The sequence below is a fragment of the Ambystoma mexicanum genome, chromosome 4p, assembly GCF_040938575.1.
Source record: "Ambystoma mexicanum isolate Mex_15411 chromosome 4p, UKY_AmexF1_1, whole genome shotgun sequence".
Lineage (NCBI taxonomy): Eukaryota > Metazoa > Chordata > Amphibia > Caudata > Ambystomatidae > Ambystoma > Ambystoma mexicanum.
The window spans coordinates 65,125,268-65,144,579 of NC_090927.1; the positions used below are offsets into that span (position 1 = coordinate 65,125,268).

Here is a 19,312-nt window from a genome sequence, read left to right on the forward strand (position 1 = left end):
TAAAAACGTGTAAAGGTATGGACAGACGACCATGTAGCGGCCGCACAGATGTCTTTAACCGGCACGCCTCTTTTGAGGGCCGATGAAGCTGCAATACCTCTAGTCGAATGAGCCCTAAGGTTCTGAGGGGGCTCTTTCCCTGCCAGTTTATAACATTCCAGAATGGCTAGAATGATCCATCTGGAAATGGTCTGCTTAGTTATTGGTAACCCCAGCTTGTGACCTGCGTAACCTACAAACAGCTGGTCTGCCTGTCTTATCCTGGCTAGTCTACTGATGTAAAAACTTAAAGCCCTCCTAGTGTCTAGCCTGTGTAACCTCTCTTCCTCTTTCCCCGGGTGAGGAGGAGGATAGAAAGATGGTAGGGTAATCTTCTGAGTGATATGGAATTCAGAAACCACCTTTGGGAGTAAATTAGGCTTCACTTGCAGGACAACTTTGTCTTTGTGAAATATTGTGTGAGGGGGTTTACAAGAAAGAGCTTGTAATTCGCTCACCCTTCTAGCAGATGTAAGTGCTATTAATAAAACAGTTTTAAGGGTAAGGAATCTTAACAAACAAGAATGGAGAGGTTCGAAAGGTGTGCCCATCAGGAAAGTTAGTACTAAGTTTAAATCCCATAGGGGAACTTGGAATGGTCTTGGGGGATAAACATTGGTTAGCCCCTTTAGAAACTGTATTACCAAGGGTAATTTGAAATAGGATGGTTCTTCCGCAGTACGCTTAAAGATGGATAGCGCTGCGAGAAAGCCCTTAATGGTGCCAACTTGAAGGCCTGAATTTGCCAAATATAGTAGGAAGGACAAAACCATTGGTGTACCACATGAAAAAGGGTCGATATTCTGTTCTCTACACCAGCTGCAAAATCTGTTCCAACGGCAGCAGTATAAAGACTTTGTTGCTGGCCTCCTTGCCGAAAGCAACACCTCCATAACATCATCAGGGAGGTCCCAATCCTTGTACCTCAGCCTTTCAGAAGCCAAGCGTGAAGGTTGAGGGTTTTGATGTCTGGATGGAGAACCTGACCTCCCTTCTGTGAGAGTAGGTTCTCTCTGAGTGGAAGTCGAATTGGAGGGCAGATGGACAAGTCTAGAAGGTCCGGGTACCACGTTCTCCTGGCCCAATCCGGGGCAATTAGGATCATGGTTCGCCGGAATCTTCTCAACCTCCTGATCATTTGAGGAATGACAGGGACCGGTGGGAACGCGTACAGAAGCGGAAACTCCCAGTCCACTATGAACGCGTCTCCCAGAGCCCATCTCGGGGGAAATTCCCTTGAGCAGAACAGGTGCATTTCCTGTTTAGGCTGGTGGCGAACAGATCTACCTGAGGGGTTCCCCAAAGGGCGAAGATCTCTTGAAGGACTTCCTGAGCTAGCTCCCACTCGTGGGAGACTGTGTTCTGCCTGCTCAGAGCGTCTGCTGTCAAGTTCTTCTCTCCGGCTAGGTGAACTGCCGATAGAGAGATTCCTTCTCGGATTGCCCAAAACCAGAGCTGCATCGTCTCTCTGCACAGGGGTAGTGATCCTACGCCTCCTCTTTTGTTGAGGTAATGCATGGCCACCGTGTTGACCGTCATTATCAGGACGTTCTTCCCTTGTACAGCTGGCAGGAACGCCTTCAGCGCAAGTCTGATGGCTCTCAGCTCTAATAGGTTGATATGTAGTCTGGACTCCGATGGAGACCAACGACGGCTGATGGTCAAGTCGTTGGCGTGGGCTCCCCCCCCTGTGAGTGAGGCATCCGTGACTACTGTTATCTCCGGCCAGGGTTGCCAAAACTGTTCTCCTTTCAAAATGTTCTCCTGACAGGCCCACCACTGAAGGTCTCGAGCCACCCTGCCGGGAACCTGAAGAAGATCTGTCATTCTCCCTGAGAATTGTGACCACTGAGTCCTCAGTGCCCACTGGAGGGATCTCATTCTCCGGCGAGCCTCTGGCACTAGGAAAATGCAGGATGCTATGAGGCCTAGCAACCTCAAAAAGTCGAAGGCTGGGAGACGTTGGGCATGTTGGAACTTGGTAACCATTTGTACAATATCTTGAGCCCTCACCTCTGGTGGCGAGGCTTTTCCCAGGGAAGTGTCCAGGATCGCTCCTATGAACTGGAGTCTCTGCGATGGTATCATTTGTGACTTCTTTAAATTGAGGGAGAAGCCCAGTCTGTGAAGGAAGTGGCACACGTGATTTAGCTGGATCTGAGCTTGTTCCAAAGAAACAGCCCTGATCAACCAATCGTCCAGGTAGGGGTAGACGTGAATCCCTTCCCTCCTTAGACTTGCAGCCACTACCGACATTAACTTGGTGAAGACCCTCGGGGCGGAGGTCAGCCCAAATGGCAGCACTCGAAATTGATAGTGAGAGTTGCCAATTGCGAACCTCAGGTATTTCCTGTGTTTGAGATGGATAGGCACATGGAAATAAGCATCCTGAAGGTCCAGAGATACCAACCAGTCCTGGAACTGAAGGGCCTGGAGGATCTGAGAAAGAGTGACCATCTTGAATTTGTCTTTCCTGAGGAATTTGTTCAATTCTCGCAAGTCCAGGATGGGTCTCAGTCCTCCGTCTTTCTTTGGAATGAGAAAGTAAGGGGAGTACCAGCCCTTGTTCCTCTCCGCTACAGGTACCGGTTCTATAGCACCTTTCTCTAGCAGGTCCAAAATTTCCTGCAAGAGGAGCGGATCTGGAGATTTCTGAGAGCTGATCCCCGGTGGATGACTGAGGTATACGTAGGAAAGGCAGGCAGTAACCTTGGGCAAATGTTTCAAATGCCCAAGCATCTGACGTGATAGCCTGCCATACCGCCAGATGTTGAGTCAACCTGCCTCCTACAGGTGTCCTGTGAGGGAAGTCCTCAGAGTGGTTTTGGGGCGGCTGATGCAGATGCCGATGGTAAAGAGGCACCTGCTGTTGCTGCGGCTTTTGAATATCTACCCCGTCCACCTCGGGTAGTTCTTCTTTGTCCCCTTTGAGCCGGTCGTCCTCTACCTCTTCCGAATGCGAAGTAGAAGCGAAAGGACTTGCCCCTCGCAGAGGTTCCTGTGGGACGAAAAGGAGTCTGACGGATTGCAGCTCCTAGGGATTTTGCTGCTGCTTTTGAAGTTTGCAGTTTCTCTAAACTGTCATCCGCCTTTTTCCCGAACAAAGAAGAGCCATCGAATGGCATGTTCAAGAGCCTGGCTTGCACATCTAGGGCAAAAACAGACTTTCTCAACCAAGCGAATCTCCTGGTTGATGTACTTGCCGCCATTGCTCTGCTGATACTGTCAGCCGAATCAATGCCCGTCTGGAGGGATTCGCACATAGCGTCTTTACCGTCCTGTATAATATTCAGGAACGCATCCCTTTCTTCTCCCTCTGGGATGCAGTCAGCCGCTGTAGAAGCACACTCCCAAAGTGTATGGCTGAACCTAGCAAGGGTGCAAGTAGCATTAACAGATTTTAACGCCATGCTACATGCTGAAAAGACTTTCTTTGCCATAGCATCATATTTTTTATCGTCCCTGTCCTGTGGGACGGTAGGATAAGCCGTTTTGACATCGGTAGAGGATGCTGCCTGTACCACCAGACTTTCTGGGGATGGGTGTTTAGACAAAAACTCCGGGTCTGTAGAAGATACCCTGTACTCCCAGACCCCCCTTTGTTTGCATACATTAACTTTGGGTTTCACCCTAAGTTAACAGGGCAATCCAGACGTGGACCCCTTGCTCACTGTTCTTAGAGAGGCAACAGTTTCACCTCACTGATGATGCCCAACAAGGCTGAAACACGTGTATGGGGTTACTGATGGTACTCTTGTTCAGAGGAGAATTGCCTAGCATTTCGGCGCTGGACTGCCCCTGGGCAGGACAAAGGCTGATATGCGGGGAAATTTCTTCTCTGTGAAAAGGACAGTGAGCTAAAGACTTGGTAGAGTCTCTCCCAGGGGTTATTCACCCAAGAACAGGTTATTGGGCTGTGTTCGTGCTGGTAGAGAGATTCCCAGACCCCCCTTTGTTTGCATGTAAAGAGTTTGTACTCCCTTGGAAAACTGCCCCGACAAGCTATGAAGCTGAAGTCAATTGCTGTTACAAAGGATGCACTAGCTTCGATGATAATGGACAATGGTCAAGGGTTGCATATGTATAAAGACGCATCGCTCTGGTGTAATCCGGGATTGCAGGTGAATAACAAGATGTTGATTTGAAAGAGTTGGAGTAATAGAGCTATTCTGGCGATTGGTGACGTCTGGAATGAAGATGAAGAAATGGTTTCCTTTGAGAGCTTGAGGGACAAGTATGGACTGAATGGGCGGGAACTGGGAAGGTATAGAATCTTGAAGGATTTGATTTCTGAAAGGCGACAGATGTTAAATACACAATTTGCAAAGAAACCAGAGATTTGTGGTGTTTTTTCTGCAATGCAGCAGAAAGTGTCTAGTTTCATGAACTTTATACCTTTGGAGAGTAATTGGTTAACCTCATGGGAGAAGCTGAGAATGACCTGGTCTGAGGAGTTGGGCAAGGACATCTCGGTGCAGGAATGGGAATAACTTTGGAAGGTCCCGATTAAGGCTAAAATTGACTTAAACCTATGTTACATCCACCAAAGAGTGTTGGGTAGAGTTTATGGGACCCCGGTCTGTAGGTGTGGCTTACGATTGGTGGAAAATGATTACTGCTGGGGTTGTCGGAAAGAAAAAGGAACTCTGTTGCACATGCTATGGAACTGTGATAGAGTGAAGACTACTGAAAGGATGTGCTGGACAGAATTGACGCAATTTGGAGCATCAATTTTCCACTGAGCTCTTTGTCTGTGATTCTGCAATCTCCAAGATGTGGCATAGATATTGGCTATGTAACAAGAAATTGGATTAACAGAGGTTTACTGGTGGCGATTAAGCAGGTATTAAAGGTATGGAAAACGAGGAAAAAGCCTCAGGTTGATGAATGGCTTTATGATATGAGGATTCTTTCAAAATATGAGAAACGTTCATTATGTAAGCAGCACAAAGAAGCAGAATATGAAGAACTTTGGGGACTTTTCAATACATTTTATGGAATTTGATAAATGATTATTCGGGTGTGAGTTATGTATTTTTATTAAAAGAGGGGGGAGGGCTGCGAAAATTGGTGTTTATTTGTTGTCCTTCGTCTCGTCTTGTTATGTTATGTTTGTTATGGTCTGTTAAATTGTGTCTAAGTGAATCAGAGTTTGGTTCTTGGGTGTTGGATATTCAACTGTGATTTTGTGACTATATTACTTGTATATGACGTATTATTGTATCTGTAGATAACTAGAACTCAGTATTAAGTTGTTACATGGTTTAATGGTTTAATGAAAATTAGAAATAAAGAGTTTAAACATTTTTCTTTTAAAAAAGAATATCCATAAAACAGTTAAAAAACAGGATCAATATAGTTCATGGACAACCATGCCTGAGGCCGCTCATGAATATTGCATACTCATTACCCGCGCATATCCTAGCCGCTGCCATACACCCATGCACGCTCTGCTGAGCAGATCTCACATGATTGTGCACATGGATAATTACCACTACTTACTATATGCATGTAAGACCTGCTGCAGTATATATACAAATTAATACGCTTCACAGGAGTTATAAACATGTTAGATATACAGTGCATATCACTATCTTAGAGTACATAGCCATATCATCATGGATGACTATCTGGCATGTTCACATTATATTTTTTGTAGTGCATTTCATTAACTATGTCTCTAACATACAGGCCTTGCTCTGTGAAACACACACAATCTATTGTTATGCACATTCCTAATATTGAATTTCATCTACTAGATTTCAAACGTAATCAACTTTGTTTATCAATGATGGAAAGTTAAATGAATTATACAATAGGGTAATAGATGATGTCTAACTGATGGCCAGATATGAGGGGTGGAATGCACTCTCTTCACTTTTATAATCCTTGATTTCTCTATGTACTCTCTACTGGAACATCTGTGAAATGAGTAGATGGATTCTCTATACTAAGATTATCATATATAATTAATTACACAAGGGATGCAATAATATTTGCATTCTAAACCTATTAGTCTGAAGTAGGTTAGGCCTATAACACATCAGACAACCATTCATTAAGTGATTTTTAAGGGATACATGATTTTAGCCACAGAAGATTTAGTCGAAGAAGAATTAATCACATGTTTTAGAACAGATTTTGCCCCAAATATATGTTCGGGGTGAATTTAGGCAAATAACTAATGTAAGGGTTTTACGGGCATGGTCTGCAGGGGGTCTCCACCGCATATATATTTGCAGTAAAAATTGGCCAGTAAAAAAAAGAAAAAGTCGATTCAAACGTTTCGATAACATCACATAGGACCATTTTTTAAACTAATGTTCTCTACAAAAATAAACTTGAATGCAATGATGTGATGCATCCAGGAGAATTATATTGGTTACCTTCTATGTACTGACTTGGGGGATTGTGGGGACCACAGAGAACACTTATCTGTTATTAATGCCCAGCGTCAGCCTCTCAGCCAATGAGAAGTCTCAGAATGGGGGAATTACTACATGGTAATTCCTCCGCTCCGAGCCTCCTCATAGCTGGAGGCTGGCATTTTCCCCTGCAGGGGAATCAGGCAAGTGCTCCGCTAACCCCTACCCCCCTCCACAGATTTCCCTCCACTTACCTTGTTTTCTGCTCCTCTTTGGGAGCAGACGTGCTAGAAACACTTTTGTCTACAGCGAGTCTGCTCCCGATCTGTGACAGGCCGCCATGGCGGCCATTGTTTTGTTTACCTTATATTCTACTTTTTTAATGGCCGCCATGGAAAGGGAGAAGGGACAACGTATAATCCTTTCTCCCTTTCCATGGTGGTACTTTTTTTTACTATTTACAATGGCCGCCATGAAAAGGGAGAACGGACTACGCTCGCCCTTCCTTGGCAGCCATTTTTTGTTTTTCTTCGTTGGTAAACACGCAATGAAGTAAAATGCTTTTAGTAACCCGGTTTTATGGCCCACAATACTAATAGCAATAATCTCCTCGCCAGGTGGCATTACCGAGTCAGGTAATGCCCAGTGGCCTACGTTAAGGCCCGAGTGTATGGGCACCGGGGCATTACCTGACTCAATAATGCCCCACCGGCTCGGGATTACTGCTTATTTGTAATACCAGTGTGAAGTGAGGATAATGATTGTGTAGGATAGTCATATTCCCTGCTGAGGCATAGGAGTTGGTGAGCAACCTCTGTCTAGACTAGTGCAAGAATGGAGTACGGAAGTAGGGAGATCAAATTGTAATTTAGAAACTAGGTTAATTTAAAGTTGTTTGCATATTCAGTTATACATTCAGGGGTGAGTTATAGAACCCCCCCCCCACTTGTCATTACATGTTTAGAGCTAATTGATATTATTAATGTTAAGAAAAGACTCCCCAGAACCACCGATGGCAGTCAGTATAGATATACATTTGTGAGAGTAAACTGGACATATCTGAATTTTATATTAAAGAAATTCAATTTTGGATCCACAGTTTGACGGTTCTTGAAAGCACTATATTGTAGGGCTAAGGCACAGATTCTGGTAAATGGTCAGAAATCTTCTGTTTTTGAAGGTCAATGTGGAACACGTCAGGGCTGCCCACTATCCCCTTTTCTTTTTAATATTTTTTAATTTGTTTTTATTTAGTTCTAAAAGTACCTTTACAAACACCAAAAAGTTTAAAGTTTTCCATCAATAAAAAATAAACCATGCATTAAGACATTTTTAAAAATGCACTTAAAATAACTTAAAACACGGACACTAGCTTACACAATTAGCCTGCACGTATTCATCAAATTCATTCCAATCATTGCAAATCGTTTCCTTATCTGGGCCTCTACAAGCTAAGCAGGTCTCAGTGGCTAAAATTATTTCATTCAGGAGTATTAAAACAGTACAAGATCTAAGAACTAAGAATCTAAAAAACAAGTTCAATATTATTCCACACTATCAACTATTACAAGTTTCAAGATGAAATGTATGTGATCTGCAAAGACTTTATATGTTTTATACACGGTTGCTCTTTTTGTGAAAACTCTTATTTGACTTGTTGGTGGAAAATGCTTGTAAATGATTGTCAAACTAATAAAACTGAATTTCCAGATTGCACACCATGACCAATACAGAGCACTGTGAACACTTTCCATTTCAGTGTTAAGGCAATAGTTCCAGAAGGCCTCATGTTTTATTGCATCGGGGTTATTTGCCAAGAGTGGTCATGTAGACTGGGCCCAGTTGTTTACACTCAGTGAATAAATGCTTAGCAGTTTCAAGGTTCCCTGGGATTTTACATACTCGACAGACCCTGTCAGGTAGGGGGGTCTTTTTGTAGAAACCCTTAAACAACACTAGTGGAAGTTGGTTAGTACATAGCCTAAGCATCATGTTTGAAGGTATCTGTGCGTGATGTCTGAAACCTATTTATAAGTGCTTAAGGTCGAAAGATGTACATACTTGTTAATCCAATCCCATTGCATCAATTTGTGTTTGAACATACATTTCAAAGTAGCAACCCTGGTTCCACATGCAAAATCGGGATGCCGGTTAATATAGCTGTATATTTTGTAATTCAGGCAATTGACTTAGGAACCACTATGCTCTAGATTATGTCCTCTGGGACCTTCCGCTAAGGCTAGCATTTGGCATTTGGGGTGCAAATTGGCTTTTAAATGTAAAGCTCTCTGCCTGGACAACAACCTACCTCTAAGGGAGACAAGACCAACCGGGGACGAGGAGGGAAGTTTCAGTAACCTTTTCCAGAAAAAAACTTCTAGTTTATCCAGCCAACTAAGGTACTGCATAAACAGGGCCTCCCGTCCATACAAGACCATGGGACAGAGACATGGGACAGAGACACTGTTTAAAGAGGGTAATTATCCCCTCCACTGAAAAGCCTGCCATTTGCTTGGCAAAAGACAGGTGTGTCAAACGACGAGGGTTAGACGTTTTTGTCTCTTTTGTGTAACAGTAATTACGGCTGGCACTCATTTCAAGGACCAGGTAAGGGTATTTCACAATATAATCTAAATTCCCCAGACTTGTCGTAAAGGTGAGGAGTTTGACCCTCTTAGAGGCCATCAGCACCACCTTTGTTTTCTCCATGTTAATAGTTTGGTCACTGCCTGCTGCATACGAGACTGGCGTGACAAACATTCTCCAGGTTCCACTAAAGGTAGGATTGAACATTACCAGGTCGTCGGCGTATCTATCATATCTGTTTGCAACCCTTAGCATGAGCAGTTATTTCAAATAATGATGTGAAATGTATTCAGAGTGATGAATATACTTCAAAAAGGTGGTGTTATATGCAAATGCTTTGTTAAATCCCGTCTCAAATCTAGAAAGCTATTTAAATGCACCAATGGCCTTTTTTCTATGGATTTAGTAAAATGTCAAATTCCAAAGTGAAAATATCTAAAACTGAAGTCTTCCCAATTACATCATCATGTTTCAGAAAATGCTTTCCGGTTCATACCGTCTGCTGGGCCAAAGAGCCTTTTTTCAATATTTAGGAATATTGGAGTCAAGGGACATTGTACAACACCTAGAGAAAAATATTCGCATAGAATTTGGAGGAGATGATCTCAGAGTGTGATGGTCTAACTGAAATCTTACTATATGGGGAAACATTGGAACAATTATAATTCATCTATTACCCAAACTCCTTTATTTGTTTAACATGCTTCCACTGTCTCTTCCTAATAAATGCTCAAGAAATAAGAAAAAAGTATTTAGTGACTGCCTATGCAGGAACAGATCTCGACCTTGAATTCTGATATCAATCCTTTTACGACCAGCAGGAGGAGGAAGATTTGGTCTTCCCAACATAAGAACATATAATACTGCCTTGTCCTTGCAAGCTCTTCATCATTGGTTCATTTCAACCTCAGAAAATACACCTGTTTGGGAGAATATAGAAAGAGGCTTGATTTCCCCAATTCCTTTGGATTGTCTGCTGTCTGTCTACTGAATATGAACAAACATTTTCAGATTAAAAGAACCCCACCTCCAATAATGTAATACCAGAATGGCAGTATGCAAATCAGTGCATGCCTGGAAAGTACCTTCTGTCTAAAGAATCTTGTTTCTGGCTGAACCTTGCAATTACATCAGATAACAAGTTGCTGAATTGACGATTGTGGCAAACTGATGGCATCTGGAAAATTGGTCAGATAATGAATGAAAGATCACTAGTAGACTGTTTTTTGTGCGTTACAAATATAAGTGAAGGACTTCGGAAGAGACAAGATATTGCTTTCATCCTATCTCCATTGTACACAATCATTCATGATCCTCCTGACTTACATACCTTATCGAAAATATGCTCTCTTTCAGTGTCAATGATTTATTGACGTTTGAGTTCTCCATCTGTATCCATTGTGGATAATTTGGGAAACCAAAATAGTACCAGACCAGAATTGGTCAATGATTTGTAGAAATATGACAAGCTCAGCGTTTATACTGGACGCCGTGGAAAATGAGGAAATATAAACTTCAGCAGTCAGATCTATGTTGGTCATGTAAGAAAGGAGTAAGAGTAGGCCTGCCGCCTTCTCCAAAGCAGTATAGACTAGCATAGCTCCAAGAAAAGAGTCTTTATTCAAGCCCGCATCAATGTGGCATCAAAAAACAAGGACAAATATTTCACAGCCTGCAAGGAACTAGCCAACCCTACCACAGCCTCCTCCCCCATTGCACCCACCCAGGCCTTTTTCTTGCCCCTGGCTGCACATTTCACCTCAAATGCACAGGACATCCTATCCACTCTTCTTCACCACCTCATGCACCAACATCACTAGTACCCCCCCTTGCCCACCTCTACCTCTCCCCTTCTTCTCTCTTCTCTCTCCTCGGTCACACCGGAGGAGGTCTTTAGACAAGTCAGGTCTATGAAAGCCTCCTCCAAACAGGTAGACCGCTGTCCCTCCAAAACCATCATGGACAACATTGTACTTTTCAGGTAGGGTTACTAAGAGATTGGATGATGCCAGTGGTTATGATTCAAAACTAAAATAGCTAAGTGAAGTTCAAGTTAGTAAGTCACTCAATCCCAGACAATAGGATAGGCCTAGGAAATGTTCTTGACCAGGCTTCCACCGACCAAAGTCAGGAAAGGGTGAGATAGGAACAGGACTTTACGCCCAGGTAACCCTATGGAGAACTTAAACCCCTGCTTTCTCCAGAGACCACTACCACTAATGTACCAGATTCCATTGGGGACACACTCTTCTGTGCTTGGTCCCATCAAGGGAGGCCCAGGTACCTTCCAGCTGAACACCCAGGCGATGAAAAGACAAAAACTTCTGTGGAGCAGGTGACCACAAGATACCTTGAGTATGCAAAGAAGATGGATTACAACGGGAGTCACCACGGTCAGGCAGCGACAGATGGGCAAACACAGGAGCAGGCCCAGCACAAATTCTGTTGATGCAAGAAGGCTGGAAGTTCAGGAGCAAGTGTGTTGTAGTCAAGCTGAAGACCTTCCAAGCTCCAAGGATGCACTTGTAACGGCGATGGCTGCAGCAAGGTAGGCCAGGAGAGAGCTAGTCAGTCCACTGGTTGGTCCGGGGACATTTACAAAGGCCCAGAAGACACAGATACTCGAGCAGGGGTCGAGACTGGTTGTTCCCACCAGTTTGACGGTTGAAGCACCAAAAATGGTCGTTTTGAGATGAAGACAGAGGAGCAGCGCTTCATTGGGACTCAGGTTGAGTCGATGCTGGTTAGCTGCAGGAGTCGTCCTCGGGTCTTCAGAGGCTGCACATCTTCGTAGGTGCATTGGCTCCAACGATGACCTGAAGAATGGCACAGGAGTCCTCCTTTTATCCAAGCTGGAAGCTTGCTCAAGTCCACCAATGGTAAGGATTGCACCATTCAAACTGACAGTGGCTATCCAATCATGGATCTCTCTTTACTTGTGGTGTGCCCAAGGGTCTAACCTTTGTCCCTGGCTTTTCAACCACTACCTGGCACCTCTTGCCCACCTCATCGCTACTTTCTGCTCCAACGTTCAGTGCTATGCGATGATACCGAGCTCTCTTTCAGGCTCCCCTTAGCCACCTCTTCCCCTTCACTCATTCCAGACTGTCTGGCTGCAATTCAGGAATGGTGTGCCGCCAATGATCTTTGCCTTAAAACCAGTAAGACTGAGATCCTCCTCATCAGAACACCAGCTCCCTCCTTCCCTCTCTCTCTCTGGCCGCCCACTCTAGGGCCCTCTTCCTGCTCTTACCTGTGAGGCTAAGAACGATGGTGTCATCTTCGACTCCACCCTCTCCTTCTCTCCTCACATCTCTGATGTTTCTATGACAAACTATCAGCTGCACCTCCTCAGAGGTATTCTTCCTTTCCTCACTTTCCCTCAGAAGCTCACTGTCTCCAGAGCTTTGGTCCTCTCTAGGCTGGACAACTGCAACAGCCTCTTTCTAAATCTGCCTGCCTCTACTCTCTGACCTCTACAACCTATCCAGAACAGACCTGCAAGACTTGTCCTTGGCCTCAAGCCCAGGGATAGTATCTCTCCGGCTCCGGAATATCTGCAATGTCTCCGTGTCGCGGCAAGGATCAAGTTCAAGGCCCTTTGCATCGTCCACAAGGCTTTCTGGGGCCGGGGACCACACTACCCCCAACTCTCTCTTCCTAAACATCACCCTTCTCGAGCTCTCTGCTCACTCACTTCCAGCTCTGAGGGTCAGACGCTTTTACAAGTAGAGAGTTGGTGCAGATCTCTCTCTTCGGCTGCGCCCCTCCCTCTGGAACAGCATCGCTGCCTCTTTCAAACTTGAGCAGAACCACCTCTGGTTCCAGAGGCAACTCTAGACCTTACTTTTCACTTCTGCTTTCGCTCTTCCTCTGCCCTGCTGAGGTCCCGACTGCTCCACACACTGGTCACCTGACTACCCTCTGTACTCAGGCCCAGGCTCCTGCATGTCCAGTTGCCCTTGCACTGCCTCATGCGATCTGAATGACACAAGGCCTTGTTGTTTTGTCCTCCCTCTGTTCCCCCTCCTTGTATTGTTGCGCCTAGAAACACTTGTGTACAGGGGCGTTATAAATGCCACATCATATCAAATCACATCACAACATCTGCCCAGCAACAGACAAACAGGCACCAGAATGTGTACTGGGACCAAACAGTCCCAGCCCCCATATCTAGGCTTGCACCCAAATCGCCTCTTAGCCCGGGAAAGCAGCAGCTTTTTCCCAGGAAAGGGCTTGCTATATATGCAAATTCCGGGCCGTGAGGGCAGGAAGAAGGTAAAATAACAATATGGCCAAAGGACAAGTGAATACTTTGTGGCATGAACATCTTAACGTGCCAGTCACCCTTAGTTGGCATTTGTGGTACAATGTACAAAACATAGTAGAAAAATATCTGCTGCAACCATCTCATCCTAGGGACATTGTAAAAGTAACCAAAAATCTATTATAGAAAAAGATATAAGGATACACAGTATCCCAACTACACTTCACTTTAGGGTGATGTGTGCATTTGTAGCAATACAAGAAAGCCATAAAGAGAGACAGTTTCTCGTTACTGATAATCTTATGGACTGAAATGAGTCCCCATAAGAATGAGCAAAAGGACAAAGGAAGCAACGTACCTACAAAACGTCAGGACAGGAGTCAAAGCCAAAGGAAGGGATGTACAATAGAAGTCTATGGGAGGAAAGCAGTAACAGTGGCCAACTTTATGAAGGGCGTTTCAGCGGAAGCGTCTGACAAACACCTCAGACGTTTCAAAATAGACACAGAAGAATTACCCATACTAATGAAGCTGAGAAATGAAGACCTGTTTGCTCTCTGTCTTACAGTGAGGAACCGTCAAATACCAAAGGTTGGACAACCAAACAGTTCTCTCTGGGACTCAACAATAATGCTAGCGATACAATCATGTGTTTTGTGACCCGGATATAGTTACCTGCCTGGGTTCTTTGGGTTGAAATGCTTGGCCTCTCCTTCCCATGCCCATCACTCGCACATGGATTTTCCATCTCTTTTACCCAGAGAGAGAGGCTGGGACGGAAAATCGAATTACCTGAAAAAAGGCAAAAGAAACCCCATTATGAGCTGCGATCCTCTGTGCAGGTCCCCTGGACTGGCTCTTATCTGCATTCAGAAAATAGGTGCCCACCAGATTGAAGGGGCACAGAGCTACCAAAGACCTATATTTACATCACCCAAACTGATTTCTCAATATACAGCTCCATTCTAAAACCATTGTTCATTCTGTTCAGCTTACTTTCAGTCAAAATACACTTAATTACATGACAAAGGTAGCGCAGGCGTGCCACAAAGAGTCTCGGTTTACTTTTACTCTCCTCCTCACTCACCACCCCACTCTCCTCGTCAAACCAATCCCTCCTCTCCTCTTACCTGGGTCCTCTTTGCCACCCAACCACACCTCCCCCAACACTGCCAACCTTGTTCACACATATCCGCCCGATGATACGAGTGGCAGCTGCTGCCTTTGCGCCTTCATCCCCTCTCTTCCCCTACTGCAGACTCTACCTTTGACTCCGCTCTCAGCAACCTCCATCTTGCCATCGCTAACACTCTCAACAGTCTTGCCCCAATCATGAGGATCCGCCTGAAACGTGCCACCAAGTGTAATGCTTGGAACGAGACTGAACTTGGAGCCCTGAAACTTGAGTGCAGAGCTAGGGAACGGAAGTGGCAGACCTCAGGTTGCCCCTCTGACAAACTGGCCAGTCGCCTTCTCCAAAGAAAATACTGACTTTCCATCTGCTCCAAGAAAAGGGCCCACATCCAGGCATGCATCTCTGGTGCTTCCAACAACACGGCTGAACTCTTTCAAATATGCAAGGAACAAGCCAACCCTTCAGCAGTCTCCACCTTGCCTCTTCCCTCTCAGACCCTCTGCAATGCATTGGCCACTCTCTTCACTGCAAAAACGCATGACATCATGAGCACTCTGTCCTCCTCCTATCCAGACAGACTGAGATTAGGAGTGGGACATGGTTTTCAGATAGTGTTGCCATTAGAGATCAAGGGAACAAATGCCTGTGGTGTGCCGTATATCAATGCTCACTATTATAGTGTAAGCAACCCTATAGCCAGTGAAACCATGAATAAGGCTTTTATGAAGATCATACGCTGTGAAGGAAATCACTCTCAAGGGATGAACATTTTGAAAGGTTTAGGGACTGACAATTCTGAGAGGTTAGGCAATACAAGATTAAATGAGATGCCCAGGATCACACATTGCTTAAGTATGTGCCTACTCTGCAATTTCTGCATTTGAACACTTTCTTTTCCAGCTCTTACCATGTACTAAAACAATCTAATTTTATAAAACTGACTTGCAAAGTACACAAATCACATTTCCAAAACTGACAATTGTTAAAACTAAAATATTACAGAAGGGTGTTACGCAAAATGGGAATGATTCTAGCTTCATTCTCTCCATCATCAAGGGAAGTATATAAGTACCAGCATACCAATCGATGTGATTTAACAGATTTAATCTAGGTTTGTCTTTTGTTCTTTTAAACTTTAAATACTCCCAAAAAATGGCTTGTGAAATTGTCATTCATAAACGTGCAGAAAAACCTTTGACTTTCACACAAAAAGCAAAAGTTTTTCGTTTCAAACGAGCAGACCTTAAAATATGCTTGACGAAGGCCTACAAAATCTGGTCCGCTCTCTCGAGTCTACCACCCCTTCCACTCAAATGGCCTACATAAGAAGAAATATCAAGTAATGAGCTAAACGATACCACCAGCATGCAAGGAGGCAAACTTCACAGAAGACAGTACAGTAATGCATGAGATATTATATGATTTGACCAGAATCACTATCGTCTGCTGGCAAAGCCAGGATACAAGCATGAACACGTTGGTTCCACAGTCTTAGGATAATTATTCACCTCTTGGGCTAATCGTTTATGCTCATCTTTGGAGCGAAATTGTCTAGGTTTTAGAACGCCCTATCTGAATAAACCAATTTCTAGACCTTTACCATACGAATGACATGCAACTACTATCTGGTGCAGGAACATTGCTGATAATAGCACCTCTTATGCTTCAAAACCAAGTACATATGCAGGTAGGATTATACATTTCACACATAGGAAAGGTTCAGCCTTGCTGTGCTCTTCTAATCTTTCATATGAACACATTTCTCTGCAATGAGTGCTTAACACACTAAACTAACTTCTGAACCATTGTGGCACTCATTTTATCAATATGGATTTCAACTTTGGCTATTGCACATGATCAAAATAATTCCCACAGGAAGGAAAGAATGCTACAGAAGTTGTGCCATATGGAACACACAAACTATATATTCCACAGTGAACACAGAAAGCATTACATGATTAATTGATCAAGGCAGAATGTACTTGTCAAAACAGACAGGCAATAGGTTTAGCGCCTCAGCAGCATGCCATAACATCTCCTGGCGTGTGTTATTTAAGTCTGGTGAACAATGGAATCTTACTTTGGATCAGGCAGCCTTGTCGGGGCCCCCTCCAAGGTGGGGTCCCTGGGCAAGTGCACCTTTTGCCCTCCCATAAAAATGTCTCTGCTCCAAACAGGCCCTCATGCTGTTCTTCCAGAACTATTAAGGACAATATCGGCTTCCTTGCCCCTGCACTTGCTGATTTCTGCAATCACTCTCTTGCTACTGGGTCTTTCCGCTCTCCCACAAGCACTCTTGTGCGCCCCTCCTGAAAGAAAAACTTACGCCGACCCCTTGTTTCCGGTTAACTACCGCCCAATTTTAATAACCGCCTGGTCTACCCCCCCACTGGCCCAGCATACTGAGCTTGTTGGTTGCCTGCACGACCATCAATCTGGATTCCGAGCATAGAGAGGCACGGAAACTGCGCTTCTGAACCCCCGTGAAGAACTGCTCACATCTCTTGATTCTAAATCTCCAGCTGTTCTCATGCTAATTGATCTCTCCTCTGCATGTGATACAGTCATCCGCTCCATTCTCATAAAACGGTTCCATGATACCCTCGGTATCTCGGAGCGGGCACTGGACTGGCTGACCTCCTTCCTCACTGAATGACCTTCCTTGGTTATCCTGGGCTCCTTCTCCTCTTCCACAGCTCTCACCACATGTGGCATTCCCCAGGGCTCCAACCTCTCTCCCTGGCTCTTTAGGATCTATCCTGCTCCACTTGCACGCCTAATTTCCCCTTTATGCCCTTGCTTCCAATGTTATGCAGATGACACACAACTCTTCTTCAAACTTCCCTCTGATCCTCTTCTTACTTCCTCCATCATTCCCAACTGCCTTTCTGCCATCCAGTCCTGGTGTGCCTCCAATGAGCTCTGCCTCAACGCCAGCAAGACTGAGATCCTTGCCATTGGGACTCCTGCTCCCTCTTCCTTCCCTTCACTCTGGCCTCCCTCTATGGGCTCTCCCCCTTCTCCTTCATCCGAAGCCAGAAACCTTGGAGTCATCTTCAACTCCTCGCTTTCCTTCCTTCCTCACACCCAGTACCTTGCCAAGCAGGCCCACTTTCAACTGAACTTCCTCAAAGGAATCCTTCCTTTCCTCACTTTTCCCGAGAAGCTCAATGTCTTTCTGATACTCTCTAGCCTGGACTACTGCAACAGCCTCTTCCTTAATCTACCCTCCTCCTCTCCATGTCCCCTCCATCCCTAAAATATCTCCACTGGCTCCCGATTGCTGCAAGGATCAAATTCAAATCCCACTGCATCATCCACAAGGCTGCCTGGGGCCAGGGACAATGCTAGCTAGAACTGGCTCTCACCAAATACTCTCCCTCCAGATCTTTACGCTCCTCTGGCGCCAACTCTCTGCGTGTCAAGCGCTCCTCAAAACAGCAAGCTGGCGGCCGATCTCTATCCTTGGCTGGCTCCCTCCTCTGGAACAGACTCCCCCTTCCTCGTCTTGAGCCGGACCGCCTCAAATACCGGAAGCTCCTCAAGACTTTTCTTGTCACCTCCTCCTTCCCTCTCCCCTTCCCATGCTAAACACCACAGTCGCTGAGATTGGTGACCAGGGCCCCGATGTATCCTTCTGGGTCCTGCCCCTCCCGCCCCCCTAATCGCCTCCATCCTCCGCCCACTCTCAGCACTTGCCTTTGGGCGCCCGCTGGCCTGTGCTGTCTCACAGGCCTGCACTTATTTTTGGCAGTTGACCACTCTCACCAAGAGATCTCTTTCAAGCACTTGACAACTGCTTGCAACTTACTCCCTAGCACTTCCTCTGTGGAACTCCTAGCACTTACCCCCTTCCCTCGTTCCTCTCCCTCTCCGCACTTGCACGTTCTGAATGCTCATAAGACCTAGTAGGACCGCCTCTTTCTTTCTCTTCATTGTTAGTATATTTTCCTTTTGTTCCCATGTTCCCTCCCTGCTGCCCTGTGGGTGCTTTGAAACGCAACTTACTTGATGTATAAGCGTCTTACAAATGCACAAGAAAAAAAAAATATAATAATGTACTGATAAAGGGGCGTTGTGGAAACTTAGACCATTAAGCTTCCATTTTCTCTACTATGTGAATTCACAAATTACGTCCACACAGTAATAAGGACCATTAAGAACTCCTCAATCATCCACAGATGATTTCTAAAAGTCTAATCCGATGAAAGCGATGTTCTTTCTTGGCTGCCAATTCTACGGTATGGCAGGTTACACACCGAAAAAGTACACGTTCCATTTCCTGTGTTCATACACCAGGGATTGAAATAGAGATATGAGCAGGAGCAAAAAGCTGCCCCTGGGTATAAAGCATTACCCAGTAAGCAGGGGTACTCCTGGGAAACAAGGAGCTAGTAAACAGCAAGCAATACATCAACGTTCCCATTAGAAGTACACTGTAGATGTTTGCCCATTATACATGACCTTTGCAGGGCTCGAAATTGAGATTCCATGAGCAGGCGCTAAAGCCAGGTCCTGGGTGTCGGGCATCACCCAGTAGGCAGGAGCTAGCACTGGGGAACCAGGGGTGAGTGCACAGTGCACTGCAAACCTAATTTCTACATGAGATGCACACTAATCTTTGGCCCATTATGCATGCTCCATTCTATTTAAATGGCTGCCATATGGGTCTCAGTTCTGTATTTACATTCTCAAACACTCAAAGTTAATGTCACATATGCATGTTTGTAAGGCACTAGTTGGCCCGGGGAGCTGCTGGATTCAAGCTAACCGGGCTCTCCTAGGGTAGATGTAGGTGCAAAATAGCACCCAGGTCCCCTGCATTCAGAGCCCTGCCTTCATATAGATTCACAAAAGCAAAGTGTTCATGTCATACAGGTATGTCTGTATGTCACCAGTTTGCATGTGGAGCGGGAAGCA

General features: G+C 45.1%; 1 protein-coding gene across 4 annotated transcripts in view; it reads right to left on the reverse strand.

The window, feature by feature from the left end:
- The window catches only part of LOC138452994 (zinc finger protein 793-like), a 404,979-nt gene that overhangs the window by 124,851 nt on the left and 260,816 nt on the right, over positions 1 to 19,312 (reverse strand). For all 4 annotated transcript variants that reach the window (XR_011260346.1, XM_069605395.1, XM_069605396.1 and 1 more), the window contains exon 6: positions 13,933 to 14,049. Coding sequence is in view for 3 of the 4 variants with exons in the window: in XM_069605395.1 (XP_069461496.1) it covers positions 13,933 to 14,049 (117 nt within the window). In the remaining variant the exon portion in view is untranslated. The remainder of the gene's footprint in view (positions 1 to 13,932; positions 14,050 to 19,312) is intronic.